The sequence below is a fragment of the Taurulus bubalis genome, assembly GCF_910589615.1.
Source record: "Taurulus bubalis genome assembly, chromosome: 7".
Classification (NCBI taxonomy): Eukaryota; Metazoa; Chordata; class Actinopteri; order Perciformes; family Cottidae; genus Taurulus; species Taurulus bubalis.
In genome coordinates this window covers 17,366,737-17,380,589 of record NC_136595.1, presented here as the reverse complement: position 1 = coordinate 17,380,589, position 13,853 = coordinate 17,366,737, and the positions used below count along the sequence as shown (strand labels likewise).

Here is a 13,853-nt window from a genome sequence, read left to right as displayed (position 1 = left end):
AGTGTGTGTGTGTGTGTTGCGATAAGACACGGCAGAGAGAAGGTTGGGAGAGAGTATTTGAGATGGGGAGGGGTGCATTGGGATCATGTGAAGGGGTGTTAATAGGCACGCTTGCTCTTTTGTGTGTGTGAGAGAGAGAGACAGAGACAGCGAGAGAAACAGCATTCCTCCATGGCTGTTCCTTTCTCTATAATAAATCTCCAGAGAGACAGGGTTTGCACTTCCTGTACAGTGGAATTTTTTGGAAGGGGGGGGGGGGAGGCACCTTCCTGACCTTCCTGGAGGAGAGGGGGAGTGAACAGGAAACTCAATACCCTTTTCCTTCCCCCTCTCCCTCCTGTGCCTCCTTTACGTCTTAGCAAGATTCGTTGCAGACTGTCTGTTTGTCCCACTGCTGCCATCCACACACACACACACACACACACACACACACACACACACACACACACACACACACACACACACACACACACACACTATCTCTCTCTCTCTCTCTCTGCAGGTCTATATACATTGAGATATATGTTACATAACTAGGGTTATGTAACATGTACAGAGATAAGTCAAGCTCTGTGGAACTACATTGTTACCCTCTTTCTTTTAATTTCTGTTTATCACTCATTAAATCTCTGCTGCCCTCAATGCTCAAACATAGAGAGGGGTCATAAAGTCAACAAAGTGTCTCAATAAAGTCTGGTATCCAGCAATAACTTCCTTAAGTTTGATAACATTGGCCACTATAAAGGTTCCTTGTGGAGTTTTAGACCTGTAGTAGCATTACAGATCTACGTCTAGGGTGCCCAGAACTACCATGGAGCCCACACTGTCACTAATAAACGTTATTTAAATCATTTAAAAAAAATTAAAAAAATCAGAGAGAATCGGGTTAAAAACATAAAGATAGAAGCTGAAGCCTATACATCCCAGTGTAAAAGTCACCTGGTGATCGAGATAGATAGCAATGAAATTCACCTAACAGGGCAGCGATCTGGCATAATGCTCTAAACAATTCTCTCATTCAAAAACATTTACCAAAAGGTGTTCACTGTAACACGATACAAACTTGAGTAGACCGATAAGTAGGCCAGGCCAATATAACGAGAAACTGCATGTGCTATGTTTGAGATCATCTACTTATATAAATGAGTGTTGACCAATTGGAAAATGTTCCTCCCTCAGTACATGGCCACAGTTATTTATAGAAAATAATATTAATAAGTTATCCTTATGAAAATATTTTGTTTATACTATGTGATCTCAATATTGCGTCATACGTTGTCAATTAAAAGCTGGAAATGTAAACAAATGTCAGGGTTGGCGATGCGGTATAACAACATAGCCATGAAAGAATATATTCTCTCTCTAACTTTGACCTGGTTAAAATAAAGGTAATCAATTCAAGTATCCACCAAAAACTATTTTACAAAGGTTTTTGGTGGATACTTGAATGTATATAATTGTTGTATTTATATTTGTCATTTTCTATACAGCACAAATTTAAGTTCACCCCCATTTGGACTGCGGGAAGCAAAATCTGGTGCATGTGTGATGTAATCCGTGTCTAAGACAGGTTGCAAAGTGCCATTGATTGGCAGCTAATCCATACAATTTAAATGTCTTTGCTGGGGTCCAGTGAAGAATAAAAAAATAGCAGAAAGATGCAGGTTAAAGTCCCCCAGCTTTATCTTGAGGTGTGGCCATGCCAGACTCCGTCTCCTGCAGTATACATTATCAACAAACTAAACGTGTCTGAAAAGTTCTCGATGAATTGGGAGCGGTCACAAGGGCCTTGTTTTCTCTGTCACAGTATCAGCTGTCCAGTCATCTTCCGAGTAAGTCTACAATTGCCTAGTGAGCATTTGCTATTACTAGCTTAGTTGGTCAGCAATTGTTCTGGTGGCTGGTAATTTCCCAACTAACCTTGCTTCCTGTGACCTCACAGCCTCTTTAACACACACACACACACACACACACACACACACACACACACACACACACACACACACACACACACACACACAGACCTCAGTCTTTATTCAAACAATGATCTAGCTTTCTGCACACATTCGCTCAGTCTTATGACAGGGTATGACTACGGCTGACTGGGTGTATGACTATCTCGAGTGTGTGTGTGTGTGTGAGAGTGAGAGAGAGAAAGAGGGCAATAGCCAAGTCTTATGTGGCTGTTGTTTTTCAGAGCTGTTAAGTCTGTTGCAATTTGTTGTGGCAACAAACAGCTCCCTTTTGGGTTATAGGGCAAATACACAAGTTCTTTAAAGTCCAGATCAAACTGTTCCTGTTCTTGTAAATATCTTATCTAACACATATCTTTAAATTGTTTATCAAGCTAGATGTGTGATTGAAAATTTCCTCATCTCTGGCTAATTTTCTTTTTCTGGAAAATCACAAATCCTGATAAGTGTCATACAGACAGTGCTGATTTGGCTTCATTAACTACAGAAAATAGTTTGACAAAAGGACATTTACACACAAAGCATTTCAGTGCTTTGTTTTTATTAAACGCACGTCATTTTTCTTTAAGAATAACAACAAATTGGGACAGGAAACATCATAAAAATGTCCTATGCAACACATTTAGTGCAAATATAGTCTCCCTGCACAGGGCAGTGAGTTTGCAGGATTGCACGGCGCGGTGTTATCAGTATACATGGCCTCTCCCTGCAGTTTACCGTTTTGTTGAGCTTTTTTATCTAATCAGCCGTCTGGACCTTGAAACTAAAACCCAGCTCTGCTCTGTGCGGCATTCCTCTCAAACACTAAGGAGAGAAAAGGGAGGGCGGCATGGATGAGAAAGTGGGGAGGGAGAGAATAAAGGCGGGAGGGGGGAAATATCAGAGGAGGGGCCGGGCCGAAAGGAGGAGAAGTTGGCAGTCAGGGTGATATAACGTATCACGGTAATGAGAGCAAAAAGAGGAGGGAAGTAGGAGGTTAAATTTAGAGATGAGGTAGGGAGGGAAGAGGAAGAAGGGGTGTTTTGAGAGGGAGGGGAACTGAAAAGAGGGGAGGAGAAATAAAAGAGTAACAGTGGCACGAGGAGGCAAAAGAGTGGGAGCGGGGGGTAAGGTTGTGAATAGGAAGAGAGAATGGGTGGGGCAGAGGAATGAGGAGACATGAGGATGAAGGAGAATATAGGAGGATAATTGAGTGAATATGAGTGTAGAAAACATAGCAAACAAAACGAGAGGGAGAAAGTTAAAGGAGGAAGAGAGAGGAAGAAATGAGGACCTGATTGGGAGCTGCTGTCCAAACCGCAGAGGAGCAGACCAGGGCTTAGCTGCATCTGATACAGTTTAGGGAAATTTTAATCAATGGAGGTGTACTTTTACAGCCTTTCTTTTAATGCAAATCAAGCATTCCCCCTGTATTGTAATTGTTTTCCCCTGGAGACTCAGGAGGTGTATTTTGGGCAGTATACATACAATTGACTTCAGGACGTATCTGGAGAGGAGAAGTACAAGGAAAAACACTACGGGGGAACAATTTCAGGTGGAGGAGAAGAAGGAAGATGAAGGAAGAAAAAAAAAAGGATGAATTAGAGGTTTAACATTGGAGCCGTGGAGGAGCCAACTAGACCGACACCGACAAGCAGCAGTCACAAAGAGCAGTAATGCACTAATAATGTCCGAAAAACAAATGTTAAGTTGCTTCACAGACTAATTAAGAGAAGTAATTGAAAGTTAACATAATCATTTACTTATTAATGCATGAACTTTTTCCAAACCACGGTGACACTTCGTATACTATAGTGTGCGGCGCTGCTCAGACTCATTTACACAAAGCTTAGGGCAAGTCTGCTCTATGCAAATGGAGACCAGAGACTCCATGCAGGTCATTTATACTGCCTGAGCTCCACAGGGCACGAGAGTGGAAGACCAACACATCAGAAAACAAATGGAGGGAAGTCGACAGTGGGCGTGTGAGAGGGGAAAAGGAGAGGAAGAAGAAAAAACAAATGGGGATTTGTGGATGAAAAGATGTCGGTGGTGGGAAAGGAGGAGAGGCCATGAAGACGAGTCAATGTGTTTTTTGGCCGGAGATATACACACACACACACACACACACACACACACACACACACACACACACACACACACACACACACACACACACACACACACACACACACACACACACACACACACACACACACACACACACACACACACGTGCGCAATGCAGCAATAGTTAGTGATTCTATCAGCAGACTCTGTCCACACCACCAGTTTTACCGGTATGGGAGTGGAAAGGCAGATATGTGTGCAGCCATTAGTATTTATTCTAGATAATGTTCAGAAATTGTTATTTACCTTGCCTGTAGGTAAAATATTTTTATAATGAGCTTTCAACATATTTTAATATACTCATCAAACCACTTTATGGAGCGTGTCTTGCTCTTTTTGGGATCCAAACAGGGAACTCCAGCACCAGTGAGTCCGACAGCTCCAGGTGGCACCGTTTACACACCTCAAGTCAGCATCAATAGTTCAGTGACTTGTAGTGCAAAGCTACTTTGAAATGCTCCTCTCTTTTTTTTCATTGTTTTTCTTTCTTTATGCTTTTAACCGTACAAAAAGCTTCTGGAGCTTTTAAAATTCACTCGCAGGGCTCTAAAAACAACAGCCAATTAAATAGACTCCAAACTGCCTTTTAAAAATCCATAATTGCTCAACATCATGAATATATGCCAAGTCAGAATATGGTCAGCACGCCACAGGGGGCCACAGCGAGAAAACTAGCATCAGACGGCCATTATGCTTTCCTCTTTGTTTTGAATCCAAGGCCCGATGCTACAGAAAAGGAGACGTAATGTGGTGTTTGGACGGCAGGAAAAGAGAGGACGGAGCTAGAAGTTTCTGTAGCCAAGTCATGACGTCGAGATGCCCTTGAGAAAGGCACTTAGCCGCTAGTTTTCCCAGTGTATTTCCACTGTAGCTATGCAGGGAAGCAGCCACATGAATACATGTGAACAAAAAAGTAGTGAGAAGCACGATGCTGATTTGTCAACTTTCTTTTCGTAAAATAAAGAGGTTCAACTAAAATGAAAATACAATTTTATTTAGATATTTAATAGTGTTTTTCTTCCCACAACACCATAATAATTGTGTTGGGTGTGTGCAGAAGGAGAACAGCAGGATGTTTATGTTTGCTCCCACAGGGATAATGGCACTTAAGTAGTTTGATGAAGGCTGTTAAATTGACATGAATATTTGTGCTACAGCTCCGCACGATTGTCTGCAGATGATAGAAGAGGTGGTGATGCATTCTTGATGTGAACTTCTGTGTGTTAGTGTGTTCATAGCCACACACTTGCATTCTATTGATGCTTCTTCTTTTTTGGGAAGTTTCACGTCTTATATTCCCTTTCTCCCTTTTCCTTTTTTCCTGCCTCTTTGTCTATTTTTTTTCCTCTGTCTCAGGAATGCATTGAATGTCCTTATCTTCGCCCATGCAAACACAAGGGTGAACCTGCAGCAGAGGTTGAATTCCTCTGCAGATCCCAGGCAGACAGGCCCCACCACACACTGGCATCTAGACAACCTTCAGCCAAAGTGGCCTTTTACATTTACTGTCAAATCTCCCTGAAAAGACACTTTGTAATACGTGTGCCCGTCTGGTGAGCATTAACAGGAGCAGGGGAGCAGCCCTGTTTGTCTTCTGTCAGCGCCTACGTTTCAGTATTGAACGAGCAAAGTAGGTTTGAAGAAGTAAAGCTTGACCTCTCAATCATGATTGGTTACAGGACACATTTACTGGTTCTCATATTAGCCACAGTTGGCAAAATTTTTTGCTTGTGTCAGTTGTTATAGTGATGAGGCGTAATATGATGCAAATTACACTACGTGCACATACCACATCCAAGTTAACACAGTCATGTTTCCATTACGTCACCCTGCCTCAGACACCCACCCTTCAAAGCTGCATTCAAAACCAACCTATTTAAATCCACTTTTAACTGTGGACTTCACAATCGTTTCGACAAAAGATAAAATAGATAAACAATTGTTCCGTATTTTCGACCTGATGAGACTTTTAAATGTATTCATTCAAACTGAAGCTCGGCGCTTGTCGTTGAGGAACAGTCGTGAGACCAATATCGAGCAGGTCGTTAACCTTTTGTTTAACCCCGGCCTTTAGCTAGTCCCCAGTGCTATTTAACGACACAGCTACGCGAACGAGCGCTTGAGCAACACGTCAACGATGACTCAGCGACCGTGTAGCTAGCCAGGCGTATGCCCGTGTTGTTGCTTTTGTCGCTCATAGGGTGAACACAGCAACAGATATACCCCGACCCACCACCTAGCTCACTTTCCGTTCTTAAAAAACTCACACACATCCAGGCCCGGTATTATTTTTTTGTTTGTGTCATTTATCCAGACAGCCTGCCTCAAGACGCACACAGTAGCCATTGATACCTCACACAATACACCCTCACAAGAAAACACATGGGAACACAATGCTGCGGCTGCCATACACGCTGCTTCACGTATGCGTGTGCATAAAATTACAGTGACAGGGAACAGACAAAAGACTGTTCTGTAGAAGAAGCCATGCATGCCACACACACACACACACACACACACACACACACACACACACACACACACACACACACACACACACACACACACACAGTCTTCACCCATCACAGGTCTAAATGGATTTCCTTGCTTCACAACAAAGTACAATGCTGGTATAGAGAGGCCTGGCCGAGCTGCAGGGCGAACAAACTGCACTCACACAACCACTGGTTGCTCAAGTCTGTGTGAGGGACCTCTTTCTATCATGTAACAGTGCAGATGACTTTCACATATTTCCGAGTGTGAGCCATGTTCATCTGATTATCTTTATTTGGTACTGTCGCTGCGTCACATCATGGTGTCTCTCTCTCACTCGCTGGTTTTATGTCAGGTGTTAATTTACCACAGGAGGGTCGCACATGCTCTGAGTAATAATTAACATCGGCAATTCCTCTGTGGCTTCTGGTAGCTGTGGTTTAATGGAAGATAATCATATATTCTATTTTAGCAATAATTTGCTACATTTTACAGAAATGACAACCAAATGGCAGCTCTATTAGCTCTTTAATTCTGAGTAGCCCCAATCTGATGTTTCCTATTCATGTCTTGATGGCATTTGATGTGTTCTTGTTGCCTGATTATAGACATCTGAAACACTGTACGCCTCTCTTTCAGCGACGCAAAGATGTCTTGTTGTGTTCAACCCAGAGGTTTCCCTGGTTGGAGAAACAACCACGGCAGTCAGAGCTTTAGGTGGTTTTAACAATGGGTTGGGATGTCATTCTCATGTAAAGGGACAGAAAAATAGGGACAAAAGAATGGCTGTAAAATGGCAGGAATCTACTGAGTTAGGAGCCAATTGGGACTGAATCATGGGACTGAATTATGAGACTGAATTATCAATAGACTGAGACTGAATTATGACGTAAAAAATGGCAGTTCAGTCTGATTTTATAAAAAATTCTCTAGCTCTAAAATATACCAGAAATGTGAGATACTTAGCTTTTGTGTTTCAATGTTTAAGTTTTAGGGCAGAGTTTTCATGTTGTGTGTATCATAAACAAACTAATCCATTAATTTTGTAAACATTCAGTTTGGAATTAGGAGACATCATACTGTTAGAATATGGTTTACGCTGATAGACGTATTGTTGCTGGTAATTCCGGATCGCTGCCTTCATTCCCATTATTTTTAATAAGTTGGAGTGACATTTTCGTGATCTGATGCAAACTGCCCCCCCATCCCTCCTCAATTTTAGAGGAAACATTCACTATCCAAAGTTTCTCCCTGTATGCGTAGAACACGTACGGATTTATTCTAGGATCATATTGTCACATCCTATTTCCTCCACCACATCTGTTGTGAACAATCAGCCTCAACTATGGTGATACAGGATCCTGTGGGTTCTATACTGCGTCTGAGCCACAAAAACAGCGCCGTAGATGGAAGATCCACATTACATCAGTTTCCTCTGCATCCATGATGCAATGCACATGGCCTTCTGGCCGCTGTTGCTGGAAATATCCCTGTTTAACTCCTTTTTTAAGGTCTTCAGCACAACGTTTTCTGTAAGCACAACCTGCTGTGTTTTTAAAGGATTTGTTTTGCGAAAATAGTCTACCTACTGTCATAGATATATTTACTGAATATACGGTCATTAAAACAGCCCTGCATTCACTGAATAAGACCACGGTAATTTTATTTCTGGTGCAACTTCTGTCTCATTGCATTTATGTAATCACAATCACATTCACAATTGTGTGATGTAACATTCAGTCTATGTTTCTGGGCTTCGAGTTGAGAGGAAAAAATAAGGACAATGTTTGTCCTAATGAATTTTGGGAAGTTTAATATATAAGTGTTGACGGATATAAAAAAGAAATTACCTTTTCGAGGATGACAGATGCGCACACACACACACACAGACACACACACACACACACAGTGAACAGGTTACACTGAAAGCTGAAGCATCTGTTTTAATGCAGCAGTGAGAGGCTTAGCTTTTTTTTGAAGAAGTACGGGAACACATCTCTGATTAATGAGTGTGGACATGGTGGCATGTTTATGCAACCGTTTAAACACAACTAACACACACACACGAGCACACACACAAGCATGCACAGATATACACATGTCTACACTTTTTGCCAAACTGGAAGAGTGATTACTGTCTTAGCCAGTGTTTATCATAAGAAGACACACGGGAAAAAAAAGTATGTGCCAAAACAACCTAGCTTCCAAACAGAAATCACTTCAACATAGAATATGTAAATACCAATAATTTTCTTATGAACAGGATTAATTTTTAAAAAAAAGTATGATTGTATCTCGTAACTTGAACAGCTTGTCTTGTTTATTTCTTTGTTTACTTTTGGTTGCTCTTTGGTTTGCATGTGGATTACAGGTTTTACCTGACATTATTCTGAGCAGATAATCGGAGCTTGTCACGAACTTGTCGCCTCAAGTGTTTTGCTGCAGGACACATGGCCTTTGTTGGCACCGGTGACCTCTACACAATATATAAAACCTATATAGAATACGAAAGAGCGGCACATTAAAACAAGAAGAGGCAACCGAGATAAAGTCAGGATTCAAGACATTTTCTAATTGAGCAAAATTAGTTGAAATGTTGTTCATCTTCCTATAAATGAACAACTCTTCTCACCTTTAGCCCACTCTGCCACTCGCCTGTGGCCATGCAGCGTTCTTTGTACCCCTGTTTCCGTCCTGTAATACAACACTTCCTGTTTTGCATCTTCGGTTACAGCTCAGCCAGCTTCGATGAGCAGTCGGTGTTTATCATGGAGGAGCGAGCTGCCGGGGCGTGAAATGCAAACATCTTGTCCCTCGCAAACACTTTCTGGGAAACGGGCCGTAAACATGTTGTTGAATGCTCCTGTGAAGCCCCAGTGCTCCTCTAACTGAGGTGCCTGCTGTCCTCTTAGACTGCTCCCGCAGAAAGCTGCAGTATTTATTGTCCTTTTGGGAATCCAGCATAAATTACTTCATATAGGCAGTTAAGAGCAACTGGATGTGGTACATCTGTAAAGCTGATGTTAGGGAATGGATGACAATTTTTGTGCTTTGTGTGCGCAAAGCTCCGCCCTCGGTGAAACACCGTTTCAAAGGAGAGAGAAACAAGCGCTTTGGCAACACACAGTAAAAACTAACACCGAGCTGAAATTAAACTCCCGATTCATGTTCTGCCTCTGCATCGATCACATCGGCAATGCGATCTATCAAGGAATCGAGGACTTTCCACACCAAGTTTTTTATGCCATGTTGAATGCTGCTGGAAATCAGATTTGGTCACATTATCTGCAGACGCCTGTTACCACACATACCACCTTCACCTCAGGCTGTTTTCAGTCTACTAATAATCACCAGGTGTTTGCAGCAAAGTGGATCCATTTGATAATAAGCCTGTTTTTGTCTCCTCACAGGTCCTCAATGCTCAGAAAGCCGGATACAAGGCGGCCATTGTTCACAATGTGGTCTCTGATGACTTGATCAGCATGGGATCCAATGATCGTAAGTAACCACCACCGCTTCCTTTTTCCTCTCTGCAGCTCCGAAGCTTTTAGCGTCGTACATTGCTGCCTGGTTTCGTGCCTCTGTCAAGATGTGCTTTGTTTTTCTCTTCATCCCTGAGCCTGAGGAAAAGTCGGGCAGTTTTATGGTGAGAAGTTTGTCAAGTCTCAAGATGTACTTGGGGAAGGATGCCCCCCCCCCCCCCCCCACCCCTGGGGGTGCGCAAGCTGCCTCTTGGGGGTTTCGCGAGAGGAAAAATGTAATGGTGGTCTAATGGTGTAATAATTAATATTAAACATCATTTAAAAAAAATTAAGTAGGATTTTTTTAATTATAAAAATTCCCTTTGTAAGATTTAAATTTAAAATTAAAAACATACAATTTAATAAATAGATGCACTTCCGGTCCGGCCGCCAGACTGTCTTTTACGTACACACTAGCTAGCCTAGCTTGTGCACCTAACGTCATTTCATTCATTCAGCAACATCCATGAAAATATGTTAAACTGGCTGAAATCGGGGAAGCTGTCAGGTGGGACATCTGAAGCTATCAGTAATAAAAGAGGAGAGGGACAGAGAGAGAGGGAGGAACCGGAGGCGAGAGAAACGGAGAGGTGCGTTGGGGAGAGACCGGGAGAAGAAATCGACCGGGAGTCGGAGAAAGAGGAGACGACAGTGAGCATCAGACTGGGAAAAAAAAAGAGGAAATTATTATTATTATTATTGACAATTATCTGGGTCTGGGCTTCACTTGGATTGGCAATGCAGATTGCCCGAAACCACAGTGCGTGTTGTGCAGTGAGGTTCTGGCTAACAGCTGTCTGAAGCCTCTTATTTGCGCCGCCACCTGAACACCAAGCATGCCAGTGCAAGTCAGAAGCCCCTTACATTTTTTAGATCAAAATTGGAAGAGTCACAAAACAGCCAAAAACAATTGCAGTCTCATTCATGTGTTGGCGCTACACAAAACGCACTACGGGCTTCATATCTGCTCAGTTACCGAATAGCAAGGAAGGGTCTACCTCACACAATCGGCGAAGACGTGTGCTTGCCAGCTGCTAAAGAGATGGTGGAATGTATGATTGGAGAGAAAGAAGCTAAAAAGTTAGACATGATCCCGGTGTCCAACAACACTGTCTCGCGCCGCATCGATGCTTTGTTCGAAGACATCCTGGCAACGTTAGTCGGTCGCGTGAAGAAGAGTGAGTTTTACTCTCTGCAAGTAGACTTGACAGGCTGAGCAACCTGCGCTGCACGTGAAAATCCTCATATGGACTCCTCCTTTTTTATTTATATCTGTTTCTGAGCCTATGTGCCACTCTTTGTTCTTTACGTGGCTTACTGTGTATAAGTAAATAAATGTGAAATGCAATCTGCCTCTGAGCCTGTTCCCTCACCATCCTTATTGCTCTTTAAAAGTGACGCCTTGTGTAACTGAAATTTATTCAGCGGACTAAATCTTGTAACAAAGCCACGCGCGAGCAAACAGTTCTCGCATTGGTCCGATTTTATGCGGCTATAAATAGGCTCTGTTGCGTTTTTTTTTAAGGTGTGGGGGATTGGGGGTGCGTGAACCCGGTCGGGATGTAGACGGGGGTGCGTGGCCTAAAAAGTTTGGGAACCGCTGAGTTAGGGTATCCCTTATATTCTCACTCAAGGGGTTGCAGAACCATCCACAAGGCTTCTTGTGCTGGTTAAGAGTTTCTCAAGATGAGTAGATGTCACAAGCCGATGTTTGATCTCACTGTCACTACTTCAGCTCACTGAAGGTGTCCACCAAAGTCGGATGGTCAAACAGAGTGCCATCCTTAAAGTTTTAACAGGTTCAAATCTGTCAATACTTCCACAAGATGGGACTTAAGCGGCACTATTAGTGAGGTTGGAAGCACGTGAGCATTACAAACAGACAAAGTACAAATCCAAGATTGCCAAATTGTTTAGATAGGTAGTTAATTTTTGACGAGAACTAATTTGGATTGAGAAATCTTAACTCCCAGTCCAGTTAATAACTTTCTGGAGGGGTGCAACTAATGATTAATTTTGTTATCAATGAATCTGCAAATTACATTGTTTTGTCTATAATGTGTCTAAAAATGCCCATCATCCTCCATTGCTCGTTTTGACTGACCAGCATTTTTAAAAAGCATGTTATTTTAAATGACACAAGAGACCAAGAAAACATGCAAATAGCCACATATGAGAAGCTGGAACCAGTGAGTTTTGAGGTATTGTTTTACAAAAAAATGACTAAATGATTCTCTGTCGATCAACCAAATGATTATTGACTAATCATCGCGGCTGTAGTTCAACCGCATCTCACGGTCTTCATCATGCTTTGAAGAACTTTAGGCAAACTCCATCAGATGATGAAGACTGTTAAATGTAATTAAACCTCCAGAGAAAGGAAGTAAGTCGTCCTCAAGTTAAGTTTTTTGTCAAATCCTGACACATTTGAATAACAGTTTCTCAGTGTGCTTCAAACAAAGTCTTCCTAACAAGACTTTGATTTTAACACCGGCCTAAGAATCATGTTTCAAGATTGTTCAGTGGATTTAGGCCATGCTGTCCAGTCAAATGATACATTAAAAGTTTTTTTTCTTCTTTTCTTTTTAGTGGATATTATGAAGCAGATAGATATTCCCTCGGTGTTTGTGAGCGAACAAACTGCCAACTCTCTGAAAGAAGACTTTGCGTATGACAAAGGGTAAGTCTAAACATAAATCTCACACACACACATATATATATATATATATATATATATATATATATATATATATATATATATATATATATATATATATATATATATATATATATATATATATATATATATATTTGTACTTGTAGGTTTTCAGGCTTTCGGTGTAATATTGTGAAGAGATACGAGTTGACTCTAATATTATTGTAGAGTAATGCCTGCAGCAGGGACTGTAATATATCAGGGTGGAGGATTCGTCTTGTAATGAGTTGTTGCTGCTGCTGATGTTGCAATGAAATGTCTCAGCCTGCCAGAGGAGCCCAGAGAGTCAGAGCATTCAAGTTTTCACGTTTTAAATCGTGTGTGTGTGCGTGTGCGGCTTGCCAGATGCCATCCAAACACTCAGGGTTATTCCCAAGACTTTGCAGAGGAATGAACACCAAACATGGTCTTGGCAGAGTTTTGTCAGTGTAGACCAAGTTGGTTGTGCAGAGATATGCCTGCTGTAGAGCGAGTTCTGTGAGAACCCCAATACATTTCCGTGTGGAATGACCCTGTATGTGACAATGCAATGCCGTAGTGAAATGCTGCCTCAATAAAGCGTCTGTGGAGGCCTCGGTCAGAGTGTTTGTCTTGTTTTCCTAGGGGACATGTGGTCCTCATGCCAGACTTCAGCCTGCCGCTCGAATACTACCTGATCCCCTTCCTCATCATTGTGGGAATCTGCCTCATCCTCATTGTCGTTTTCATGGTAGGTACATTTCTGTTTTAACGTAAAGTACATTTCTCTAATGAACTTGGCAGCACCTTTTTAAAGGCAGTGATTTCATTTTACTTGAATGTCGTAAAATAGATGCTTGGAAATGGTTGGTATTCTAAAGAATTCTTACCTCACAAGTACTCTCAGCAATGTTAACCATTCCTTTTAAAATGTCTACTCTATTACAGTAGGAAAAGTACAACATTTTGAGATTTGCCCCTTGTCAGGTACCAGACTGGCTCAAAACATCACACTTTTCCTAATGTGACAGAAATCACAGTAACAGATTTTTGGACTCGGCACTTGAATACGTACTGATCTTC

At 41.9% G+C, this 13,853-nt stretch overlaps 1 protein-coding gene across 1 annotated transcript in view; it reads left to right on the top strand.

The window, feature by feature from the left end:
* Nucleotides 1-13,853, top strand: part of rnf13 (ring finger protein 13) — a 34,527-nt gene that overhangs the window by 12,816 nt on the left and 7,858 nt on the right. Inside the window, exons 4-6 of the mRNA XM_079221465.1 lie at nt 9,986-10,073; nt 12,686-12,776; nt 13,416-13,521. Of these exons, the coding sequence (XP_079077591.1) occupies nt 9,986-10,073; nt 12,686-12,776; nt 13,416-13,521 (285 nt within the window). The remainder of the gene's footprint in view (nt 1-9,985; nt 10,074-12,685; nt 12,777-13,415; nt 13,522-13,853) is intronic.